Source organism: Heloderma suspectum, chromosome 5, assembly GCF_057233095.1.
Source record: "Heloderma suspectum isolate Gila_16-S chromosome 5, 16-S_ref, whole genome shotgun sequence".
In the NCBI taxonomy this organism is placed as follows: Eukaryota; Metazoa; Chordata; class Lepidosauria; order Squamata; family Helodermatidae; genus Heloderma; species Heloderma suspectum.
Genome location: NC_139462.1, coordinates 67,383,207 through 67,410,354, shown reverse-complemented (window position 1 = coordinate 67,410,354; position 27,148 = coordinate 67,383,207). Strand labels below are relative to the sequence as shown.

The window sequence follows — 27,148 nt, the reverse complement described above, 5'->3', positions numbered from 1 at the left end:
GCAGCGGAGAAAGCGCCGGAAGTGGTGGCCTCATTACTAACGGACCTGGGCCCGGCGTCAGATTTGTAGCGGGTCCGCTGAGCGACCAGGGGGCTGTGGCGGGTGTAGCTGACAAGACAGGCTGGCGCCATGGTGGAGGTAAGCGGACAGCCCCCCCCCCGTTCTCCTTCCCAGGGGAGAAGGGCGGTATAGGGGGGCTCGTTTACCGGTGACGTGAGGTAAAGGCCTTCCCGCCTCTTTTTTGGGGCGTGGGGGATGTGTGTAACTGAGCTAAATGTAGGCCCTTGCCAGTCCATCAGCTGCTTGGAGCAGTTTGTCTTTGCCTTGGGTGCAGGCTTGGGTCTGCTTGTCTCTGCCCCGTCCCTTTATTTTATCTCAGAAGGGGTTGGATTCGGACCTGTTGTGCGTGTCCGTGAGAATACTTGATGAAGAGGAGCTAGGGAAGTTCTGATCAAAATCTTTTCCTATGCCTGTTTGGGGAGAATTTTCTTACTTGGTTTGAAAAACAGCCTATGAATAGCAAAGGTAGCTATTTTGTCCGTAAGGGAAAAAGAATCCAGCACCCATATCAGTGTAATATCTTCATTAGGCCAACAAAAAGATCACAAAAATGTGCAGGCTTTCAAGAGCTCTTCATCATGCAGGATGATCAGACCTGATCAGAAGTTCTAGAGCTTCTGAAGCTTGACGACTTTTTGCAATGTTTTGGTTGGCCTAATAAAGGTATTACATTGGTGTGGATTTTTAGTGTATAATTATTCACTGTTATTTCAGGTGGCTGATAACATGTAACAAAATTAGAAGAATAGTAGTAGCAGCAGATTAAAATCACCGTATGCTGCTTCCCCAATGCATATTAATTGCAGTTAACCTACATAGATGCCTTCATAACCTACTAAAATTTGAAATAGCATTCCTTTTCAGGTGTGGTTTCGTTTGAGACTATGGAGAGCCACTAAAAGCACAGGCAATGCTAGTGTATCATAGAAGGGCAGTGTAGATAGCCTCAGCATAAGACAGATTTATATTTTTCCGTCTTGGATATTATCAAAGTTTCTTGTTCATCAGAGTGCTCTGATGTCAGAAGCTCCCGTCCATCCAAGAGCCTGGCATGGCGTGAGGAATGGTGAAGCAGTTTTTTGCCTCCTGGTCCTCCAGAAAGGGATGTTCTGTTAGACAGACATTCTAACTTCTCTGCCCTGGGGACTGGGGCTGGCAGACTGTTGGATCCAGCAGAACCACAGCCTGTCCATTCCCACCCACCAGCATGTCCTGACATTCCCATTTTTGCCCGTTCTTGAGGTCAGTGTTTTGACCTCAGGGGAGGGAGCCATAATAGGTTTGGATCCACATTCAGATATTCTTCTCTGAGTTTGGAATTCTGCCTCCAGCTTTGGAGGGGTAGATCCACTGCATCCTATGGCACCTGGGACACTATCAAGGGGCCATAGGATTACTACCTTATTGAACCTCTGTTAACTTATTCCTGAAATAAGGTGAACTATATTTTCTTTTTAGAAATCATCTGCAGCAATAACGAAAAATGGTTGGGATTGGGCTTCAATCCTCATGGGTGGTCCTTGTTAGTACCCAGTCTGAACTTCATTGATGTGCCTTATTTATATGCCCATAATGCTTTGTAGTAGCTACAATCATCCCCAAGTTAGAGAGGTTGTTCCTCTGTATGATATGGGTGTTTAATGGTAATGTAAGTGCATACATTTGCAGTTTCAATCTTATGGTGCTATTTTTTAATTCATCAAAAACCTGACTGCTAGCATGGGACAGAAAACCAGCACAGGCCAGTCAATAGGACATGGCATGTTGATGTATCCATGTTGCCCATATACATACAGCTGGAAACTTCACTATTACTTCTTGGGTTATGTGTATATGAGGCATCTGGGATAATTACCTGTGGTTAAGGATGGACAAAGTGCAACTGTTGGTGGGGATGGGGAGCTAAACAACCAATTCTAGGTTGTTTTGGTTTTCTACCTTTCGTTACCACTCAGACAAAAGTACTAGCTGAAGAGCAGGGGGAATGGTTTGGGTAACAAGAAGATTACTGTTTACTCAGGTCATCAGCAGCTTCTAGTTTTCAAGCCATTCTTTCCAAGTAGTAGAGGTCTATCATGCATTTTAGTGTTACAATATAATAATGCTTGGCTGTATATCCCTGTGGTTATCTAATCTAACCAGAAGCACAAAAGTAGGCTTACTGGAACACTTGCATTCACCAGCAGCCCAAAGTTTTGTATATAGCTAAATTAAAATTTAGTGCAGTGATTTCTAAGCATTTTAGTAGTGCGATACAGCCAGAATTTGCTTGGTGATATAATTCTGCAAAGGGAACTGTCTCTCGATGTACCAGAATACTATTTTGTGTCATAGGGATCTGCCTTATACTGAGTCAGACCATTGATCTGTCTAGCCCAGTGTTGTTGACACTGATTAGCAGCAGCTCTCCAGGATTTCAGGCAGGATTCTGTTGTAGCCCTACCTGGAGAAGCTGGGGATTGAATCTGAGACCTTCTGCTTTCAAAGCAGCACCACTGAGCTGTGGCCCCTCCCTTTCCTGTCTGTACATATTGGGATCATCTAGGCCTTTCTCAGCTCATTTTATTTCCTAAGTTCCAATCCTATCTAATGCCAGAGCATCTGAGATGGATAGGATGTCAACAAAGTGGCATTGCAAGGTGGAGACTAGTACCCTTATAGCAACAGTACAGAGGTCTTACACCTGCATGGGTGCAAGAAGCCTAAGCAGGCCATTGGTATACTTGCCTCATTCAAGGCCTTGCACAAATCCCAAGTGAGTACAATGTAGAAGGAATTATGTTATTTGGCAGCACATCCAAGGTGTCAGAGTTGGGACCTGATTTTATTATATGTTACATTTATATCCCACCTTCCCTCCAAGGACCCCAAGGTGCATCCTCACAACAACCCTGTGAGGTAGGTTAAGCTGAGAGTCAGTGACTGGCCCCAAGTCACCCAGTGAGCTTTCATGGCCAAGTGGGACTAGAACCAGGTTTCCTGAGTCCCAGTCCAACACCCTAACCACTACACCACACTGACTCTCACGTGCAAAGCTGTATTTCAAAAGCTTGACTGAAAGCATAAAACTAATGCCAGTACATATCCTTTTTGAATAAACAGCACCATGCTCCTTCCATCAAAGTGGCAGGAATACAAATAACATGTGCCACTGAAGAAATTTGTGACATGCAGCCTACACATGCACAAATTCTGTGGAGCAGACACAGGATGGGTCAGCAAAAAGACTTGAGGAAGCACAAAATGCATGCACAGCGCACAAAATATACAGAATGTCAGTGTTAAGGTTCCAGACAGAATCAGCTAGGCAGATTTGAACTTTTAAGTGGCCATCCTCCTAGCTGGAGAATAGAATCGGGTGGACAACATTTCTGATGCATTCTTAGGTTTCCGTGAAAGTGCTTTAAACAGACAGAGTTACGTATGGTGCAGTGGAGTAACGAAGGAATAATGATTCACCTGTTTTTTATTTAAAGCTTTACAGCCTGATGGAATGGTTATAGGTAACAGTTGAAGGATGGACAGGGGCAACCAGTCTCTCATCAGAGGCATTGGAATAGCTCTGCTTCTGTTTTCTTCTGCTCTGCAGCCTGATGGAATAACGATGGCTGCTATTTAAGGAATTAACTACATGGTACTAGATAACATTCTTTGTTATTAAAACAAGTTGGATCTTTGTGTGTGATCCCAAGTGCTTTCATGCATTCATACAGATGCATCCATAAATGGCTTTAATATATGGTTTTGTTCAGGGATGATTGGTTGGAACAAACATATGCACCCCATTACCGCTGTACACAGGCACACACCTCAGTGCCTTGGTAGTGCACATTTTGAAAATAAATCCCCATGTGCTGAATATAGCTGCTCTGTCACATAAAGAATGTAGAAAATTCCAGTGTCACCAACATATTTGACTTTCTCATGTATGGTAGTAATGAACACATTAATGTGGCCTCTATGTAACAGTAATATCAATATGGTTAATTAAACAACGAGTGATAGTGAATTTGAGTCAACAAAAAACAGCAATAGTTCTGTGATCTTGGGCAGGCAGAAAGGAAACAGACCATGTTTAATGTTCTGTAAATAATATCTTCTACTTTTTAAATACAATTTTTATGATGGCAATAAATTTAGAGGAAGTCTGGCCTCTAAATATATAAGGAAGGTATACTTCCAGAGCTTTAATGTTAAGATTTGCACCCAGTTCACCTTATAATGGAAAAGATACTATTGACCAAAGCACCACTTAATACCCTTGATCTTGACTCTCTCCAGAAAGGGAGGACGTTAATGTAATAGTTCATTTGGAAAGTAGGGTTGGACTTTCTAACATTGAGCTTGGATTTTGTTGCAATGTAAACATCTACTTATTAGAGTGTGGGGGTAAGAGTTAGTTTCCTTCCTTTTCTCATTTGTCCTTGGTGCATTGTTGCTTTATTTTTGATGGATGGAAAGTGTGCTATAAAGAATAAAGCCAAGAGAACCAAACATGCATAGGCAACATTAGAGTAATACCTTTTAGTGGGCAAAACAAAACAAAATGATGGAACTAGTTGGAAGTGAAAACAACTAAAAAGTGCTGAAAAGCACACAACTGATGTAGTTAAACCTCTAGACTCTTAATATGTATGCAAAAATAATATATGCATTTTATTACAAAGTCTAATCATGTACATCCTACATGAGTCCGAATATACAGTGCTTAGATGCTAATAGACAATATACCCCATCAAGAAATTCAACAACTACATATACCTTGTAGTAGGACCAACTAAAACATCACAAGATCAACTAAAACATCATAAAATTGTGAACAAATCACTTAACTTCTACATTTCCTAATCAGTCACACAAGTACTACTCCAGACTATTATTTTTAACCTAGTATTCAATTTTCAGTTTAGCATTTTAATGGCTACCGTGAATTTATTTAGAAAAATTCTAGGCAAGTTTTCCAAAATAGTTTTCATAAAATTAAAATACAATAAAATCACAACAATCATTAATAGCAACAAAAACATGTTGGAGGATTTGGTCAAACACAAGCATGTTCCTTTTATTTAGTAGATTTATGTTCTGCTCTCCTGCTAGAGTTCACAAAGTGGCTCACAATGTTTATAAAATGCTTAGATACATTAAACACAATACACTTAAAACAAAACAAATCTATCTGGAGAAGGAGCAGGTGCCTTGTGTTTTCTTTGCCTCCCTTCCTCTCTCCTGTTCCTTCCTGCAGGATAATTGAAATAGAAACTTTTTACAATCATTATGGAAAGTGGGCAAAAGATAACAAACACCTCATCAACAAGAAGAGCATTCCTAGCTGTTGCCTTTCTATCTGGCTGCTAGATTTTAGCACAAAACTTAGTGTTTAACTTAGAAAAGAGGCGAGTAAGGGGAGACGTGAGGTGTACAAAATTATGCATGGTGTGGAGAAGGTGGGTAGGGAGACATTTTTCTCTATCATAATACTAGAATCCAAGGTTTCATCCCTTGAAGCTAATTAGTGGAAGATACAGGACAGATAAAAGGAAGTACTTCACAAAGCACATAGTTAAGCTATGGAATTCATTACCAGAAACTGTAGTGATGGTCACCAGTTTGGACAGCTTTAAACCAGGACTGGACAAATTCCTGGAGGAGAAGGCTATCAATGGATACTAGTCCTGATGGCTACCTCCAGTATCAGGCAATATGCCTGTGTACACCAGTTGCTGTGAACATGATCGGGAGGGTGCTGTTGCACTTATGTCCTGCTTGTTGTTTCCCGTGGGCAGCTGGTTGGCCACTGTGTGAACAGAATGTTGGACCATATGGACCCTTGGTCTGATCCAGCACAGCTCTTCTTCCGTTATTATGTAAAGAAGGTATATAGAACAGCACCTGTCATATAGGCTGATTCAGGGAGAGTTGGTCCTTCAGTTACTTTAGCAACTGAATTTAATATTATAGGACTTTGGGGTTTTTTTTCTAAATCAGGATGCTACAAATAGCTCAGTGTGATATGAGACCCTCCTTCCCTCAGTCCTCTGGAACACACAAAAGACTTGAGTCTGTGCTGATGACAAATTATGGTAGTTTAGTAAGCTAAGCCAACATTTGTGGAGCCCTGTTCTTAATGAAATTGCTGTTGCTAAAGATATATCTGCAACTTATCTCCTTTTTAGGAAGTGCAGAAGCACTCTGTTCATACCCTTGTATTCAGATCTTTGAAGAGAACCCATGACATGTTCGTAGCAGACAATGCCAAACCTATACCATTGGATGAAAGGAGGTAAGTAAGATTGCCAGTAAGCTATTGGTATTTTTGGAGCTACAAACCAGTCTAGAATCTTAATGTGTGTCCTTGTACTCGGGAATCCCATTTAACCACACTATCAATAACGCACATATGCACTTTGCTAGGAAGTTAAAATTAGGCTGAGTTCCCCCAGCCAATGGTGTGTTTTGAGGCTCATTGGGAAAACAGCATGTTTCTCTTCAACGCATGTGGTTAAATGAACTTCCACTGAGTTTACGCTAAATTATCAAAATCATTTGGTGATGGTGGACTGCGTGTGTGTGTGTGCTTGTTCAGGTATGCACATATGCACGCAAGTCAAATCTAGAAAACTTTGTAATCCGGTAGTATTTCTGTCTGAAATACATGTAATTGGGATTTGGAGCAAGCTGTGCCCCATCAATGTAACTATGTAAACAACTAGGCTTGTTACCTGAATTCCTGACTGTATCACCATCTTCTACAAAAAGATGGCTTTGTTATGATAGAACAATGCATCAAAAATAAAGATGTAATAAAGTGTTTTCTCATACAGCCACAAAGTTAAGATGGCAGTTAAACTACATACAGAGTACAGCTCTGTGCTGCACATGCCTGTATTGAAAGACAGTGCTCGAGAGAAGGGACCTCACAGTGTAATTGATTCCTATGGACATAAGCAGTATCTTCAAAGTCCAGGTATGGTAACAATTATTATTATATATCTGCACACAGAGAGAGAGATGTGGGCTGCAATTCTGTATCCACTAACCCAGAATTAAGCCCTGTTAAACTTACTTTTAACTAGATACGTATGTATGGGATTGCATTGTTAGATACTTGGGCCCACTTGCAGAGAGAGAGCGCGCTTGCTGTGCTGCTCTTTGTAGTTGCTGTGCGGCTACAGAACTGTGGAAAAGGGCATCTTGCCCTCCATCAGCAAGTACATGTCTCAAAACCACCAGCTGCTCTTTGAGTCTTTGCCATAGGGTGCTCCTGGTATATTTACAGAGAAATTCCACTTCTGTCAGGGAATTTCTTTAAATATTTATGTGGGGGTCTCAAAGTGTTGTTGAAGTTGCAGGATATAAATGGAAAAAAAACACATTGTTTAGTTTCTTTTTAGGATTTTTTTGAAGTATATAATTTCTTGTAGTATGTTTTAAATCATCTCAAAATAACTGTTATTTATTTTGCATACATCCCATTATCTTTTTTTAATTGTGGGAATAACTGGTTTTTAAAATACTTCTCTAGGGTTGAAAGTAGAGCATTTGTTCACTTTATCATCTTTTAAAAAAAAATCTTCTGTTTTGCATAATTTAACTTTGGATATGTGCTATAAGTACCTTTAAGGTCAGTCTTATTCCTTAAAGCCATTGTGTTTCATCAGAAGATTTTCTTAAAATGTTCCAATTCCACTTGTTAAAATTAGTCTGTCAGGTATTGTGTATCTTATTTAAAAGGATGTATAAAAAATTAACTTTCATCTTATTACTGCCTCCCATATGACAAATTGTCAATGACAGCCTCTATTTTGGCTAATACTTTAAAAAAATCATCACATTTCTTCCTAAATGTCAGTTTGCATAATCATAATTAACTTCCACTGACATTCCACTGACCTTTATTACTCCTTGAACAGTCACAAAAATCAGGCTTTGATCTGCATATGTATTGGGTAGGAATCTTAACTTCCCTAAGGATTGGAGGCAGGGGAGATCTACCATGGCAGTGAAGAATGTTAGACTGCTTTGGCCTCTTTTGAGACTTCACCATCTTTCTATCACCATATTTGGAACATGCCATTGGGCAAGTCCTTATGTGTGCACAGAAGCATTTGGACACGTGCACATGATTCTTTGGATACTGGCTGTGTAACTTAAGAGTTTTTCTGTCCTGTCCTTCTGGTTCAAAAACTGAACCACTCAAATCGTTTTTATAAATCTATTTCTAAATGCTGAAATACCTACTAATGCATCTAAATTGTAGAAAGTTATGATCACACTGTAGAGTAAGAAAATAATGTTTAAAAGAAAATGTTGAACAGGATTTGAATCATCCTCTTTACTTTTTTCCATAGAATGTATACAATGTGCTCTGGACAACTTAAAAAAATGGCATGTTGAAGTGTGTATTTTGATAAATTCAGAACTTTGACTTTTAAAAGCTTTGACTTTTAGTTGCTCTTTATATAAATATTAATGGGATTGTTGCTTTTGGATTATTTCAAATTCAGTAACAGCACTTGTCACTAATTAATTTCATGGTGTGAATTCCTCAGTTTCTTGTACAAAGCACATGATGCATATGTTTACAAGATAAACAGCAGCTGTTCTTGAGTGTGAATTGTAAGGAAAAGTATAGTTTAGGAATCTAATGAAAAGTGTGTACTATAATCTTCTATAAAGCAATAATTAACAAATCTTACTATGTAGGAGAAGATAATGAATATTTGATAACAGGAACACATCCATATCCCCCTGGGCCTGGTGAGTAAGCTTTTGGCCAATATATATTAGGTCTGGGTCAAATGGTGTGCTATTCTAGTATAAAATCTTGGGGAAGGTAACTGTAATCATGATGCAATACTTACTGTTTTTTTGTTAATAAAGCTGGAGGGTTTGATCCCCAAAATGGGTTTGGAAGAGTAAATGGACAGCCATTTTAATGCATCTTGTACAAAAGGATTATTACTGACTTCAGTGAGAGTTTTAATCGTTTGCTTTGTTTTACTTTAGGTAGAATACTGTTGCCAGTGTTTTTGAAATGTTTAAATATGTTTAAAAGCATTAACTTACTTGAAATGGAAGATATTTACGTATTCTTAGATAGCAAAGAAATTTGGGTATGGCCATGATGTCACTCAGCAAAAACTGAGACAAATAGGAAGTGTTTCTATTACAGAATTCTGAATTTAGCTACTTAAGTGAGATTCTAAAGAATTGTACATTTTAAACTAAGTTTGAGGGTTGTTTTTTTTTACTGTGAAGCTTGTTGTTGTCATTAAAGTACCTGCAAGGGTGAAAAGGGAAAGGGAAGCTTCCAATGTGCAAAGGGAAGCTCGCTCGCCTAATGCTGGATTTAGCTTGTAAGTTTTAAAGTCAGCTTTCGTCAGAAAAAAATCGAACAATAATTATTTAATTAACATTCTCTTAACTGGGAGCTTTTTCTTTTCTTTATTTTTTTACAAGGAGTGGCTTTGACTGCAGACACTAAAATCCAGAGGATGCCTAGTGAATCAGCAGCTCAGTCATTAGCTGTGGCACTGCCTCCTTCTCAATCCAAGTAATGATATTTTATTTAAGTAAAAAACTGTTAAAATCCTAGAATGATTTTTCAAATAGAAAACAGTCTAGAGCACAGTAATTTAAGTTGACCTTTATTAAAGCACAATGATGTACTCAGTCTTAATTTGATCTTCATAAGTTTTCATAGATGCCATTTGGATTTTGATAGCTTCATCCATTCTTCTATATTGTATTGTTAAGACTAAATTTAATGCTGTTTGATGGGTGGATTATGTGGGAAACCCTTCAATTTTACAGTTGATCTGTTTACTGTTTACAGTTTACAGTTTACTGTTTTCCTACTGATCCCTTCTTTGGGGAAGGGGAGGAAAAAAGGAGTTTTGGATTATGGGGTGGTAAGGAGTCACCAGCATAGGTACAGATCTTTTCTCCATCCTCGACTGAAGAAGGCTTTTGAATGCCTTGTGGTTTTATGTGATGAGAGATGGTTTGCAGAGTGACTATAGATTTGAGCAGTGAGCTAGGAAATCCTGGTTTAAATGTCACCTGAGCCATGAACAGTGCAAGCCTAAACATGCCTACTCAGTAATAAGTCCCACTGAATTCAATTGGACTTACTCCCTAGTAAATGTGCTTAGGATTTAGCATAAATGGCTTGATCATTCACTTTATCTTAGACCCTATGTACAATATGCAGAAAATCAATACCGACAGACCTTAAAGGGCTTTTTAAGGATAACAGATAAAGACCAGGTTCGCATGATTGCTGTGGATCATTGTGGCTTATTTAAACAACCCTCAACCCAACAACAAGTCAGGGGTTATTTGAGGGTTGTTTCCCCCTCAAACAAGCCATGCCACCCAGGTTTGGATGACATGACATGACGAGCCACACCCGGGTGGGTAATTAAGCAAGTGTTGCCCAGCACATGCTGCAGCTTAAACAAGCCACCACAGCTTATTTAAGCTGCAGTGATTGTGCGAACTGGGCCTTTCTCTTTCTCTGTAACTTCATGCTCTTTAGTGCATCTGAAAAAGTAGTGCCACAGGGCACAGTCCAGCAAAAGGTAGTTAAGATTAAGGCTTATTAAAAGCAATGGGATGTGATTTAGCCATGACTAACTTAAGTTCTGCTAATTTCAACTGTACTTAGTCATAACTGTTTTTGGCTGGATTGTGACCTTAGTTGCTAAGGTGCATACACTCTTTTTGTATTTTTACGCATTTATGATATGTGCACAGGATTTCTTGATTAAATATGTTATCATTTACTTGCAATCTATGTAATCTGTTAATCTGTTGTATGGTGCAGTATCTTAACACTTTCCATGCCCTGCATCCACTTTTTTCCTTCTCTTTCCAGAATGGAAGCAAATCGAACTGCTGCTGGTGTAGGTGATATATACAGACATGCTGGGCTTCCTGAGCGTTCACAGCCTCCGGGTTTGACTATGGTAAATCTCATTAATAGTGTTGCATCTCCAGGGGTTCTCTATCTAAACTGGATTCCAGTCTTCCACTGTGTTTGTCAGTAAGCAGGGCTTTGTGGTAGAATTACACTGTATAACCATATGAGGATTGTTACATAGATTACAAGAACAATCTCTTCTATGAGATTAGCAGAAAATATAAAAGAAAACTTTTATTCCATTTATAGGCTATGATGGAAGCAGGTGGGAATAAAAACTCTGCATTAATGGCAAAGAAGGCTCCAACAATGCCAAAACCACAGTGGCATCCCCCATGGAAACTGTACAGAGTAAGTAGTAAATCAGTTACAAGGATAAATCTCAAGATAAATCGAATGCTAAATATTGGCGATGTCTGGATGTAATGCTAAACTGTAGTTTAGGGTTACATGAATGAGCCTGCTCAAAGCTTGGATTCAAGTGCTCTCCCTCTCCATTTCTACTAGAGGAGAAACTGGAAGCATCTGCTTCAGCATTTAAATTAACTGTGGTTTGCCATTACATCCAATAAGGGCAAACTGGCTTATTGAAACAAGCTAATATCAACTTGTAGTTTCTAATCCTGGCTTGTTTCAGTAAACATTAGTTTAAACTAACAGCAGTTCCTGTGGTTCATTTAAACCAGGAAGTGGATGTTTCCAATCTCCTCTGGTGTATGCCAGGGGAGGAGGTGGAGTAGTGCTCAAGCCAGAGGCTCATTCACATAATATGAAACTATGGTTTATTGTTACATTTGAACCAGGCCGTTATGTAGTCTTTCTAGTATCCGCCATTTCAGTTGTTATTAGGGAAAAAGGTATTTTCTATTGCTGCCTGATGAGGGTGACTACAATATCAATCTCATTTCTTCCAGTTTGTCTGAACAAATATAGGCTTCCATCTATATATTTAAAAGTTTTTGTGAACTGCCTAGAGAGCATCGGCTATTGGGCGGTATAGAAAATAAATAAATAAACAAACAAATAAATATAAAAAGTTGTATTTGCCAAATAGCTTAGTAGTCTGGAGAAAATGTCAAAAAGATTTTGGTTTTCAAAAATTGGAAAAGCTTGCCTCCAAAAGCACTGTTAGTATTACTGGTGGCTCACAGATATATTTTGCCTAACATATAAAAAGAAAACTTAAAACAAAACATGGAATATTTGAATCTTAAAGCTTTGTGACCATTTTAATAACTCTTCACATGATGTGCCACATAGTCCGATATATAATGAATTTCAGTACTGATGTAAGGCATATCAGTGGTCTCCTGGAATGATGCTGTGATAGATTCTGGAGAGAAATAATGAGGCAACTTGCAGTGTCCTGGGCATTCTTTCTGTTTTTCTTTTAATTGGCTCACATGTGAGTTGAGTAGTAAACGTTGTGAGAAGATTCCCTTGAAACTGGCACTGAGTTGGAGGGTGCGAGGAAAGATACTCAGCGATGTATGTGCTGATTTATTCTTGGGATATCAGTGCTGTGAAACTAGGCATGCTCTAGTAGTTTGTGTGGCTTTTTGCGCACTGGCTTTTTGCACACAGGTGGCTGAGATGGGGGAGGAAAACAACAGAATCTTGTGATCACACTTCTCTATACATGGTATTCACTGAATATTTACAATCTGTATGGCATTGCCAAAACAGTCTAACCTAAACTGCAGATTCTATTCTGATCTATGGTCAAGATGATGAACAGTAAGCTGTATCTAATGGGTAATTTAATATAGCTTTGAAGCAAAATACATAAGCAAAACTCCCATCTTATATAGTTGGTCGTAAATGGACTTGTGTATAATTGCTTAATGTTGATATTCTTCTTTAATCAGGGAATCCATTTTGTAACATTTGCAGGTTATCAGTGGACACTTGGGCTGGGTGAGATGTATTGCAGTAGAACCAGGAAATCAGTGGTTTGTTACTGGCTCTGCTGACAGAACTATAAAGGTAAGGGGTACCAAAGAACTGACTTAATTGTGATCTGGTGCCCTTGACATTTTAGCTACAGTTAAGTGTTTCCTGAACAGTCCACTTCAGCATATTTGGTTGCGTTGTCTTTCTTTCTGTTCCCCAGAATTTTGAGTTTCTCAGATGTACCAAAACTGAGAAATCTGAGTTCTCAGACTCTCTACTTTCATGTAGGAATATATTTTGTATGCTAGTTAGTCTTTGAGCTGTTGGCCTGAATTAAATTGGCAGAATTTGATGTCTGGCATTTGCAAGAACATCAGATGTTACTTCTCTCACTACAGATCTGGGACCTTGCAAGTGGCAAATTAAAACTGTCTTTGACGGGACATATTAGTACAGTCCGAGGGGTAATAGTGAGTGGAAGGAGTCCATACCTCTTCTCTTGTGGAGAAGATAAACAGGTGAAATGCTGGGATCTTGAATATAATAAGGTAAGCAAAGCACTTTGGTAGCAGCTAAAATCTTTCAGTAATTAAAAGTGGTCTCTTCGTGGAGCATTAATTGAAATATGTTTATGTCCAGGTTATTAGGCATTACCATGGTCACTTAAGTGCTGTGTATGGCTTGGATTTGCACCCAACAATAGATGTGCTTGTGACATGTAGCAGAGATTCAACTGCACGTGTAAGTAAAACAGAAATGTTTAAGATGCATTTAAACTTTGTATGTAAAATAATGCTTAAATCATTAAATTAGCTTCCTGTCACTATCCACTTACATTTACTTACATAGCTACACATCCTGCTAAACCTCCTTGTATAGGTTTGTTCCTTGATCAGATATCAGTCATACATTGAAGACTGAAACTTGGCCCCTGAGGAAGAATACAAGAAATTCTATACCTTATATGGAGATAATCTCCAAAACTGAGTACACCATCATTTGTGAATATTTGCTACAAGTGCATAGTTGCTTCTCCATAAGTGTAGTTACAGCAAAATGCATTTCTATATCCTTCATGCAAGACAATGTATGCGTGCTATATCATTTTTTTCCCACAAATACTATTTCCATATATGGGGAAAAATCCATGTATGAAACAGGTCTTAGAGGTCTACATGTTCGTGCTTGCCTCTAGTTTCTTGAACTTCTATCACTTGACAAATAACTCCTCTTTCTGTACTAGATTATTTGATTCATTATCAGGGGCATTGCAGTGGGTTGCAACTTATTTCAATGAAAACAAGAGAATATAAAGATGGGAGTTAAATTTTCTAAGGCCATCTGCGACATGTCTCTTTAAATTTTCCCAAGACATCACTAAGTCTACAGTATGGTATTTCTGGAATGAAAAAAAATTAAACCATTTAGGGAAGTGATTCCTAAATGATTGGTTAGAGTTTGCAAGTGGATTGAGGGAAGTTTTATATACAAATGGCCAGGCTGCTAGCAATAAGTACTGGAACAGTATAACATGGGGAAGTTGGCAGGAAAAATGTTGACATTCAAAGTCAGAGTCCTGAGTGGTAACAGTATATCTATGACAAAAAGACCTAACTATATAGAAAAAGGTTATAAAGGATGTGAATGCATGCTAAATTTGTTTCGCCATTGACAATTATGAATCAGCCTTTGATTGTTGACAGCATTGTACTTACAGTTGTTCAAATTTGTTTGTGATCTCATTAGATTTGGGATGTGAGGACAAAAGCTAGTGTGCATACGTTGACAGGACACACAAATGCTGTGGCAACAGTGAAGTGTCAAGCAGCAGAACCACAGATTATCACAGGTATGATGAATGCTGTTTGTCAAAGTGGAACACCATGCAGACAACGTATTGAGCTGTTCAGGGTTGTAGCCAGCTTGTGTGCAGATGCTGCCATGCTGCTACAATTTGATGGATTCAGGTTTTTGCATTTTACTCCAATGAGCATTAGACCAAAAAGCTTAAATGTTTTAAATAAATAATGTTGTATATAAGTGGCTACCCCTGGGCATAGAACCTTCTCTGCAGGGATTTTCAAAAATAGTTTTTGAAAAAGAGAGACTTGGAAGTGTAACAAAATTGTCATGTATGGTTCCATAGCAATACTTAGTTCAGAGTATTAATATTTTCGGTATACCTGTCTTTTTAATTTCAGGAAGTCATGATACCACTATACGACTCTGGGACTTGGTGGCAGGAAAAACTCGGGTCACTTTAACAAATCACAAGAAATCTGTAAGAGCAGTTGTACTGCACCCAAGACAGTAAGATTTTTCAGAGTTGTTTTTTTTTTTTTTTTTGCTGTTTCAATATGGAAGCTATAACCCAGCATTTACTAGAGATGAGTTAGACAGCCTTGCACAAATTCAACACTGGTTGTTCACCTGTTAAGAGGGCCAGCAGGCCTCATTTGCTTGGGCCTGTGTAACTCTTTACATAGCATCATGGCTAATTCAGATGACCCCTTGGACCTGTGATAGTTGCCTGAAATTCCAAGTGGGTTGGCCCCCTGCCCATGGCCAGCCAATTTGTGTGCAAATGTTTTCACTGTCACAGCTTGGCAAGGTTAAAGCTGCAGTCCTGTGCATACTTGCTTAGAATATGCTTCGCTGAAATCAGTGGAATAACTTGTGAATATGTTTTATTTATTAACTCTTACATTTACATTCTTTTCTCAACATATTTTATCTGCACAACAATCCTGTGATGTAGATTAGGCTGAGAAATAATGGCTGGCCCAAGGTCGCACAGTGTGCTTCATAGCAGAGTGGGGATTGGAACCTGGATTTCCTCATCCTAGTCTGACACTGACCACTTCATGCATGCATAGGATTATGCTATAAGCTTTTTGCATGTTGGTGCAAAACTTTTTGAAGTGTTAATAGTGAGCTGGAAATAGCTTAATAGTGCCTGTGTCAGTGGCTGTGGGCAATTGACTAATGTGGGCAGAGAACCTACACAAATAGGAATTTGAGTCTGCTAGCAATTATGAGCCTAGTGGTTATTTATTACTATTTAATATTTTATCCCATTTAATATATCAAAATCCCAAAGTGTTTCACATTAAAATATAGCACAACAATATTAAAACAAGATGACAATAATACGTAATTAAAACATTAAGAAGATTTTAAAGTTTTACAATGCCATAACAATAAAATAGGGTGGTAACAGAGTCCCTCCCAGGTCAGGGGAAAGCCTGAGGTGTGTTTTCAAGAGGTGCTCAAAACTTTCTAGTCTTTCTATCTCTTGGACAAAATGTGGGAGAGTGTTCCAAATAGTGGGTGCCACCACTGAGAACTTCTGCTTATGTAGTGCTGCCTGGGAACATATATTGGCTGCAGAATGACCAGTAAACGCCTCCACAGAAGATTGCAGGGGTTGACTGGGTATATATAAGAAGAGGTGGCCAGCTAGATTTCCTGGTCCTGAGTTGTTCAGGGCTTTGTACATCAACAACAGAATTTTGAACATGGCTCAGTAGGTAATAGGCAGTGGTTAGGTGAACTGGCTTGTAATCTTCATTTTGAAATGCTGTTGGTGAAGTTTGAAAATTAGATACTGAATTTGTTGAAATGTTACATTTGGTGTAATGCCGGGTCTCAGACTCCAGTGATACAGCAGGTGAATCAGGTGAGGTATCCAGAGCACAGCTTGGTCCAGTTTTCTTGGATGATTTTCAGTTGGTACACCTCGAGGACGTTGACAGGTTTCTGCAGCCACTTCCATACTGGATCCTTGCCCTTTTTGGATTATAAAACTAGCAGGGAGGGAACAGCTGGTTGGGCAAGAGAAGTGATCAATGCCTTCTTGTGAGAGGGAGTGGTCCCATGTCATCTGAAAGAGGCGGCGGTGAAACTACTCCTAAAGAAATCAGCTATGGACCCGGAAGATGTTAACAACTTCAGGCCAGTGGCATATTTTCCTTTCCTAGGCAAGGTCCTTGAGTGGGTGGTGGCCAATCAGTTCCAGACACTCTTGGATGGGACTGATTATCTGGATCCATTTCAGTTGGGGTTCAGGCTGGGTTTTGGCACAGAAACAGCCTTGGTTGCCCTGTATGATGACCTGTGTCGGAAAAAAAGAGACAGGGAGAGTGTGACCCTGTTAATACTCTCGACCACTTTCGATGCCATTGACCATGTATCCTCCTGGGGCAACTGTCTGAGCTGGGAGTGGGGGTACTACATTGCAGTGGTTCTGCTCCTACTTGGATGGCTGGCTCCAGAAGGTGGTGCTTGGGGAATATTGCTTGGCCCCATGGATTCTCCAGCATGGAGTTCTTCAGGGGTTGGTTTTGTCCCCCATTCTATTTAACATCTACATGAAACGCCAAGTGCGGTCATCTGGACTTTTGATGTGCTGCTATCAGTATGCTGATGACATGCAGCTCTACTTCTTTTCATCCTCATCAGGTGAGGCTGTGGAAGTGCTAAATCAGTAACTGGCTATGACAGTGGACTGGATGAGGGCTAGTAAACTGAAGTTCAATCCAGACAAGAGTGAGATGCTGATAGTGGGTGGTTCTGCTGACTGGATGGAGGGTGTTCAACCTGTTCTGGATGGGATTGCACTCTCCTGGAGCCATCTATCACTTGAGGCTCAGGTGGTCTGTGTGGCCTGTAGTGCCTTTTACCAGCTTCAGCTGGTGACCCAGCTATGCCCCTATCTGGACAGGAATAACCTGGCTCCAGTAATCTATTCTCTGGTAACCTCCATGTTAGATTGCTGCAATGCATTCTGCATGTGGCTGCCCTTGAAGACTGTCCAGAAACTGTAGTTTGTGCAAAATGTGGCAGCCAGATTAATAACTGGGAGCAGAAGGTCTGAGCGTATAGGACCAATTCTGGCCCACTTGCATTGACTGCCTGTATGTTTCCGAGCCCAGCTCATGGTGCTGGTTTTAGCCTATAAAGCTTTACATGGCTCAGGACTTCAATACCTGATGGAACACCTCTCCCAGCCTGAACCTACCCAGACACTACAATCAACATCTGGGGCCATCCTCCAAGTGCATCCTCTGAAGGAGGCTTGGAAAGTGGCACCAAGGGAGAGGTCTTCTCAGTGGTGGTGCCCAGCTGTGGAACTAGTGCCCCACTGAGGCCTGCCAGACACCAACACTGTTGTCTTTTCAGCACCAGGTTAAGACTGCCCTGTGCTTCCAGGCATTTAATGGCATATGATGGGGCGTTTATGTCAGCTGTCTTGAAATTGTTTATTGAAATTGTTTTTAGCTGCTTAATTGTTTTAAGTTTTGTACATTAAAAATTTCAGATTATTTATCATGTAATGTTGTGGTTTGTACTTTCTGTGAATGCCTATGAACTGCCCAGAGAGCTTCGGCTATTGCGTAGCATAGAAATGAAATTATTATTAATAATAATAATAAAGTACCAAATTTTTTCATTAAAATAATAATAATAAAAAGCAAACATCTTGTATAGCAAGGCAAATACCTTTTAACATTCTGCTTATTAAATGGAATCAGAAGCGATTCATTTGAAAATAAACATGCTGTAGTCTTGAACCCACTTATGCTAGAGTATCCCCATTGATCCACATTACAGCATCATATTAAATTGTTCATGCAATTGTTGTGATTGTCTTGCTGTAATAAGCATTTTAATTGCTTTGCCCAATTTGGACTCTTACCTAGGTTAAGATATTGTAGCACTTATGGCTACAGCTATGTCAAGTAAGTGCAAATTAATGATACTAAAATGATGGACAGGCTCTTAAGGGCCACCTAATATGTTCTTCTAGCACACGAGGGTTTTTCTGCCCTCCTTTTGACTGCAACCTTTTGTCCCCCCTTCCCCAAAAAACTATTCGTGAATGTCAGCTAGCCCTCAAGAACAGGATTTGATACAGCGGCGGCTGAAAAGCAAAATTGGTAACTGCGGACTGAGAAGTGAATTCTGCACACTGAGACTTATATCAAAATTAAATCTATATTCAGAAATGCAGGAATTATTTCAGATAAGCAGTGCTACAATGCTTAAAACATTTGGAGGAAATATTTTCAACTCTAGATAGCGTCGCAGCTGTAATAAAAGTGGAGTTTTGAAATAATTGAATGCAATAATCTTTGGCCAAGTGGACTTCCAATACTTACTGATTTCTCAACACGCATCTTGTTACAGGTACACATTTGCATCTGGGTCCCCAGATAACATTAAACAGTGGAGATTCCCTGATGGAAACTTCATCCAAAATCTTTCTGGTCATAGTGCTATTATCAATACGTTAGCTGTGAATTCAGATGGAGTTCTGGTTTCTGGTGGTAAGTAAATATTTTACAAGTAGTTTGAGTAGAAAGTAGCCTTCTTCCCTGTTGTATACTGTAACACTCTATGCAAGTCTGCCTTTTGTACAGTATTTGGAAACTTTGAATAGTTCGGAACTCACTGGCCCACTTAGTAATGGGAGTGAACACTAGTGACCTAGAACACTAATATTGAAAGAACATTGTTAGTTCCCAATTTGTTTCCAGACACTATTTGAAGTGTTGGATTTAGCCTTTAAAGTCCTAAATGAACTAGGCCTGAGTAACTTTAAGGAACATATTTTCCTGTGTGAGACTTCCCTGCTCCAAATCCTGTTGATATCTGAAGCCTGATGGCAATGAGAACCAGAGCCTTCTCAGTGGTGGCAGCTGGATTATTGGACTCCCTGCCAAAGGAAGCATGTGAAGCCAGTTGTATAGCTTTCCCCCCCATAAAAATGGCACTAAAGACTGTTATCAAGCAAACATGTGGAATAGTAATTGCTTTTCTTTTCCAGCTGCTGTTTATAGGAACCTGCTTTAGCAAATAGATTTAGGGCACAATCCTACCAGAGTAGGCGGCCGCTTCTGAACTTGGAAGCGACTGCCTATCCAATGCAGGGCAGGAGAAGTGTGGAGGAGATGGTCCTTTCTGCACTTCAGCTGCCCTGCATTTGCGGCTAGGCAGCCGATTTCAGCTGTCTAGCCGCAGGAAGGTGGAGTAGGGGAAGCAGCTGCTGGACGACACCTTGGATGTGTTGTACTGGCATTTCCACCTTCCCTGCCCTGGAATGCCCCCTGGAATGCTCTGTTTTTGCCGCTCCACGCTCCTCTTCCAAGCGTGGAGTGCGGAGCCATTCCGAGCTGCCTGCGAAGCAGCGCAAGAGTGGGGGAAGGTCGGTTCTTAGGGAACCGACCTCGGAGTGTGCCCCTGTTCCCAGAAACCGACGTATCCTGTGGCTGTTTAGCCGCTGACTAGTGGCCATAGGATTGCTCCCTTAGAGGGTTTTAAAAAAATTAATTTTCCCTATTAAATGATGCACCTTTAGTTTAAAAAACAATGACTAAAGGTGCATCATTTAATAGGGCTTTTTCTACTAATGTATTAATGATGGTAATTCTATTTAAAACATGTATATATTGTTTGAAAACCGTGTTTTCAAAGCAGCTTTCAAGAAAAATAAAAACATACAGTAAGTCAGTAAAACAGCCTTCCCTGACCTGGTGCCCTCCAGATGTTTTGGAGTACAGCTTTCAACATCCCTGCCTATTTGCCATGCTGGCTGGAGGCTGATGGGAGTTGTAGTCCAAAACATCTGGAGGGCATCAGGTTAGGCAAGGCTTGAGTAAAACGTAAAGACAGCATTAAAAACATAGCCCAGATAAAATGCATTTAAAGTAGGAACAATTAAAAGGCTGAGAAAATAAAAAGGTCTTTGGTGCCAAAATGATATCAAGGCGAGCCTCCCTGGGGAGGGCATGTATTTAAAGCAACCTTCCCCAGCTTGGTGCCCTACAGGTGGCTAGGGGTGATGGTAGTTGTAGTATAATACATCTGGAGGGCACCAGGTTGGGAAAGACTGGTTTAAAGTATTTTTAATACACATACTTATCAGAACTGCAGATGGCAAGCACCATCAGCTTTAGACGCATTCCTGTTTCTCTTACATTGGAGGGGATGCCTCTTTTAAGATAACATGTAAGGATGTACACCTGAAAATGAAGTGTGCTTGCTTCAGAAGTACTAATTGTACCTTTGTGTAAATTTATGTAAATTTAGCTGAACATTTAATCATGCTGTAGTCCTATACACCATGTACCTGGAAGTAAGTCCTTTTGAACTCAGTGGGGCTTACTTCTGAGTAGACATGCATAGGATTGCACTGTTCTATTGAATGGGAGCAGATTTCTATTGTGTTGTAACAAATAGATCTTTGCAGTGATGCATGCAGGAAGTCTGTCCCTATATTAAATAATGACTTAATGAATATGAATTTTATGACTTTTGACATATTAAACTTGGCACAGTACCTGTAGACTTTTGAACTGAACTGATATAACACTGTTTCTTTTTCAGCTGATAATGGTACAATGCATCTTTGGGATTGGAGAACTGGATACAACTTCCAGAGGGTGCATGCAGCCGTCCAGCCTGGTTCATTGGACAGTGAATCTGGAATATTTGCTTGTGCATTTGATCAGTCTGAAAGCAGACTCCTTACAGCTGAAGCTGATAAAACTATAAAAGTCTACAGAGAAGATGATACTGCGGTATGGATGCATAGTCTTGTTAACAGTATATCTTACGCATAAAACTGTCTTTACAATACTCTTAGGACAAATATTCTGGAAGCATTATCCCTAAAAGATGCTTACTTCCAGACCAATTACTTATTAACTAAATAGGGGGAGTAGGCATACTTCAACCACAAACACATGTCTTGAGATAGTGAAAAATAATAAAAAGGCAGCGATTGTAAATTGAGGTCAGCTAGGTTGCTTGGTTGTAATGTTCCAACAACTGAATGAAATAAAATGCTTTCTAATTCTATTGTTCAGCCTAAATAAGGTAGCCTTTCAAATAGTTAAAATGCTCAAATACTGTGCATTTATTCAGAGTATGTATGCACTATAGAAAAGACTTAATATTTGTGTCACTAGGATGGAAATGAAGGTGTGGAGGTGTAGAGTAGTGCTACATTTTAAAGGCAGGCAAAAACTTTGTTAGCCAGATAAGTTATGCGCTACACTTGCAGCACATGCATATCAATTCAGAAGAAAGTGCCACTGAGTTCAATGGAACTTACTTCTGCATAATTGTATATAGGATTGCAACCCTAGTATCATATTTTGTAGATCAGAATGCTGCATTGTTAGTCCCAACAAGGCAGCAATATTCCGATGTACAATGAAAGACAGTAGAACTGGACAAACTGCTTGTTTACAGGAAAGAAAATAACTCTTGGATTACTTATCAGGAATCACTGATCAAAGAAAACTGCTATATTTTCATTTGCTTTATTAACTTTCAAACAAAACCTTGCATTCTTGCATATCTCAGCTGAAGGTATGGTATATAAGTCCACACTTGAGTGTGGCCTCGAGTCTTTAATGCTCAATGTTTTCTATCATAAGTAACTAGAGTTGATCAAATAAAACTCCCTCTGTCTTATGTGTTTCCATACCTTCAGTGCATTTCTGTCCCCATTAAAATTGGCGAAGAAGTGGTGGGCTGTGGTTTTGAATATCTGACATCAAATCCTTCCTTAACTAAGAACTAATTGGGTGAGCTAGAGCAAATGCCACATCTGTAACATGGAACTAGTGGGTTATCTCCCAAGGGCTTTCTCTATATAAATTCTAATGCATGTGTGCTTGTGTGTAGATTTAAAAGAAAACATATAATACACATTTCTTTATATTGGACCAAAGGTGATAACTTCTTACATTTTAATGGCAATATATTTCATACTGACCTCTTAAATTAAATAGTTTGAACCAAAGTATCAAGTGAGATTTCATAGTCAAATTCACTAGAGTTGATCTTATTAAATATGCTTGTGTAAAGTTAGAATTGGGCTAGAATTCCAATCTTTATTTTTTTTTTAAATATTTCTAGACTGAAGAAACTCATCCTGTCAGCTGGAAACCAGAAATCATCAAGAGAAAACGATTTTAATTGGAATCCACCTGCAGAGCTATGCCATAATCGTGACTCTGACTATAAAGCCTGAACTCTGCTAAAGTAATTGCTTTGTTCAGTTTGCAGTTTTTATATTATATATGGCTTCCTTCTAGGATTTTATTCTCTCTCTGATCCCAGGAAATCAGCTGCAGCTGTTACACACGTCTGAAGAAGTCAAGAGTTCGTTTACTAAATTGGTAACGTGCTGGTGATTATAGTCACCAAATGTGTGCATGTCATTCTATGTGAGCAGAAGGTAGTGAGAGTCTCTTCTGCTCTTTTATTGTCTTCCCCCCCTCCCCCTTTCCTTTGATGGAGAAGTAAATATTTAAAATCTTGAACATAATTTTTCTTTTTTTAAAAAACGCACCTCTCTTATTTGGTACTTTGTCCTAGTGGCCTAAGATACTATTAATACATAAAACTATCAAAGGGGAGAAATGCCATTGTAGTAATAATTTATGTCCTTAATACAATGTGCTGTTTTGTTGAGCTGCAATGCAATAAAATATAAATTTCATTTCCACTTTGTTTGTGGGCTTTAACAACTAAAATAGAGAACTGAACGTCTGTGCCCTTTTGGGTTGTACGTATGTCATTCTGTTTCAGAGTCATGGTTTATTTTGTCTACCCCGTATCGGAATCCTACTTAAAATTTTAATGAAACAACCTCTTAACATTTTCTGATGCGTGTTTCTTATATTTTTTCATTCTTACTTTGCAAACCTTTAAAAACAAAGTGAATGTAATACTCTCTAGAGGAGATAGAATAACAGCACTGGAATGGCATGTACTTTTTGGCTGGGATCAAAGCAGTCCTACGTGCAAATAGAAAATTCTTTCACTTACAGCGGGACGGGGTTACTGATTTTGCTTTCTGACTACAGCCTTTCACGCAATGTTGAATCCTTCGTCTGTTGGATTCTGTGACCTTCAGGTGCAGCTTTTCAGGGTGAGAGGGGCTGCTGTGGGAGGAAGGGTCTAGAAAAGCCATTATGGGCCCAGATGGCTCTTTGGATCCTGACTCCTATTTGGAGATCATGCCCAAGCTGGACAGAGATCACATGCTTCCATTTTGTTGATCTGTTTTCATTTTTGTACAACTTGCAAAAACATCATTTGGAGATGTTTAGTGTCTTCACTTACACTGTTGTAATAGTGTTAACAAGAGTATATTACAGATACCTGTCTACATAGAAATGTAATATTCCCAGTAAAATGTTTCATTTGTAATGATAGTAGTTATCAATCTGATTTCCATATAATCTCTGAAACTAGTGGTGAGTTGTGATTTAATTTACACAGGAATGTGTGTATTTTGGAGAACTGTTTAGTTATAGATAACATTACAGAATGAACTTGAGCACGCTCCGGGAGAGAGCGCAGGACAGGAAGGCCTGGCGTGCTATGGTCCATGTGGTCACGAAGAGTCGGACACGACTTAACGACTGAACAACAACAACATTACAGTGTTTGCTAATGTAGCTATGCTGTAGTCCTTTTTTAACGTTTTGGAATAGCTTTAATCTTTTCTTAATATTTTGACCATTGATATAAGTGTACATTCTAAAGCTGTGGTCCAAAGCATGTGAGGCTTAATTCCAAGTGGAAATATTTAGAAATTGGGGCACAAGTCTCACTGAAACAAATTAAACTACTTTGCATCTGTATGTTAGAATCAGCCAGAAGCCATAATTCTAAAAACAGCCCATTTGATGGCTGCAAAGGTGCCCTTCTGCTCAAGAAAGAGCTATCTTACACCACACACTAGAGCAGCTTTCCCTAACCTGGAGCCATCCAGATGTATTGGACTAGAACCCCCATCATCCCCAGCCAGCATTGTCAGGTTGTCGAGGGCTGCATTTTTTTCTTTGAGAAAACTAAATTGCAATATGTTCATCATCTTGTGCAGCTCCTTTTGGAAGCATACAATCTGCTAAGGAACCACCTATTCTGTTGCACAAACTGTTGCACAAGCATTTGAAGAATAATGGCAATAGCTGTTTTTCTTTTGTTCCAGCTCAGACTATAAACAATTGCTGAAATATGTTGAGCAGATAATAATTTTGTTAACTAAAATCAGTTGCATTGTGTTTGGAAAGACTTTGTAGTGTTTGTTGATTGCTGTTTGGCTTTGTTGGTGATTCAGTTGACATATGATTGTGTTTCAGAAAGTAGCCATCATTTGCATGCTGTTGGGACTCTGTCCTAGAACCATGAGCCAGATCTAGTCCCAGGAAAAAAGCCCAAATCTTTCTTATACATAAACCAGAGCCCTCAAGCACATATGACAACATGATCCTTGTAGAATAATCTAGGAACTCTAGGCAAGTTAAAACCAAATTTCAGGCAATCTGTGGGTCATGGTACTATTCTCTAGGGCTGGCAGGGAGAGTTCCAGGAGGCAAGCAGTGATGGAGGCTTGCCAAACAGACCAGCCTAGAAACCTATACAATTTGAAAGGCTGGGATTTCTGATTCAAAGCTGCTTCGATTTCCCAGGAGGCTTGCTAAATAAGTCCCAGCAGTCGCTTAGGCTATAAATGGCCAAAAAGCAACAGGTGCGCTAAGATGCTAAAACAAAGAGACCTGAAAAGTCCAGCCCATGAGGAACTCAATCCTAATAGTAACAGGAAAATGCTTGCTTGAGCTGATGTCAAAATTTGCTAATACTTCTTGAAACACCTTCACATGAAGGAGTGTATCAGAAATATTATAAAACCTCAGTTGCACAGTTGCAACACATTTTAATAAAGCAGAATATGATAACTTTTGTCAGGATCTGATGGTGGGCCATACAGATGAAGGACTCACCTGAGAAAGAAATCAGCCCAATCTGTTCTGCCAACACAGCAGTTTATAGAATCGGCCAATTAATTGTGGGGTTTGTGGGGGAGGGCTTTCTTGACTATAGCAAATAATTTTGTAACTGAATTGCCATCAGAACCATTTCTGAGTGATGTCATGCAGCCATGTAATGGAAGAACTGTTCCCATTTACATATTCAGTCCAGCACATTTTGGAAAGAATATGTTGAGGTGTAAAAATTCCTGGGCAGACCGTTGTTTCATAAGTTGTCCTTTGTCCTTTAGATTAAAAACAAATTTTAAAACTGTGCCAATATTTAAACAAGTAACATACGGTCAAAATTACCAACAGCAGGAATACATTTCATATTACAAGTATGTGTGCATATTTCTTAAACTTAAGTTTAGAAGTAGAAAAGCCTTTGCAATGTTACTTCTGAGAAAAAGGTATATACTATTTCTTTGTATTTTATTTCTGATGATTTTATAATTGTGAAAGCAATCACTGGCAACAAGGAACTGAATGGTTCAAATGTCCAAAAACTGCACAGAAAGAGTGTTGAACAGTAATATTTACTTATTTTGATTTGAATTAGTACTTGAAGCATTCAGTTAGGTTATTTACATTCATGCTGTGAAATAATTGATTAGAGCAATTATTTCCCTAGGCATGTTGTTTGGTATCACACTTAGGAGTAAATGGCTGTGTCGTTATGAGGGCCAGATAAGGGTGTCCCCAGACAGAGAAATGTAAAAGGACCAAGGCTGCAATCCTAAATACACTTGCTAGGGAGTAAGCTCCACTAGACACCATGGAACTTACTTCTGAGTAAACGTGTAGCATGGGTTTGCACTATAAAGAAAAGTGATCACTGGTAACTGGAACAAACAAGTAGCTGGATCTGAAATGCTTTAGATAGGATCTGTTAGAAAGGTTAAGAGTCTTGTAAAATGTTGTGCTTAACTATTTCTTTCCGATGCAGAGTACATCAAGTATGTTAAAATAGACATGCATGCATACTTTTTATTAAGCAATCCAAGTATGGAAATTCAGGAGGCCTGATCATGTTGTATGTGTGAAATCCTATGATTCCTGATAGAGTATTTTAAATTGGAATCAGAACTTGGATACTTCCCTCATATCCAGTGGGCACTGTTTTGAGTGTGTAAAGTCATACCCATTCCTTTCACCATGACACTCTTGTTTTTATGTTGTACATAATTTTAAGAAAGGAAGACACTTCCTTGTAACATAATTGCAAGTTCTGTGACTGGTAAGGATGATAACATAGCTTTAAAAATCAGCTTGCTGTATATTCAAGCATGCAGTGTAAATTAGAATGAGGATGTTATCATTTGTTAATGGAAGACTGGATAGCAAATGAGGTATATTGTGTTTTTTAAAAACCAAAAAAAAAAAAAATGGGTATTCCTTGCAACTTAAATATAAATAAAACTTTAATTGCAGT

General features: G+C 39.2%; 1 protein-coding gene across 1 annotated transcript; it reads left to right on the top strand.

The window, feature by feature from the left end:
• PLRG1 (pleiotropic regulator 1) lies at positions 1 to 27,148 on the top strand. The gene is made up of 15 exons (XM_084856306.1): positions 1 to 138; positions 6,234 to 6,340; positions 6,882 to 7,024; positions 8,764 to 8,817; positions 9,520 to 9,613; positions 10,940 to 11,030; positions 11,234 to 11,335; positions 12,878 to 12,970; positions 13,276 to 13,425; positions 13,517 to 13,618; positions 14,624 to 14,726; positions 15,079 to 15,187; positions 19,067 to 19,206; positions 21,266 to 21,459; positions 22,808 to 27,148. The coding sequence occupies exons 1-15, from the start codon at positions 130 to 132 to the stop codon at positions 22,865 to 22,867; spliced, it is 1,551 nt and encodes a 516-aa protein (XP_084712432.1). The 5' UTR covers positions 1 to 129; the 3' UTR covers positions 22,868 to 27,148.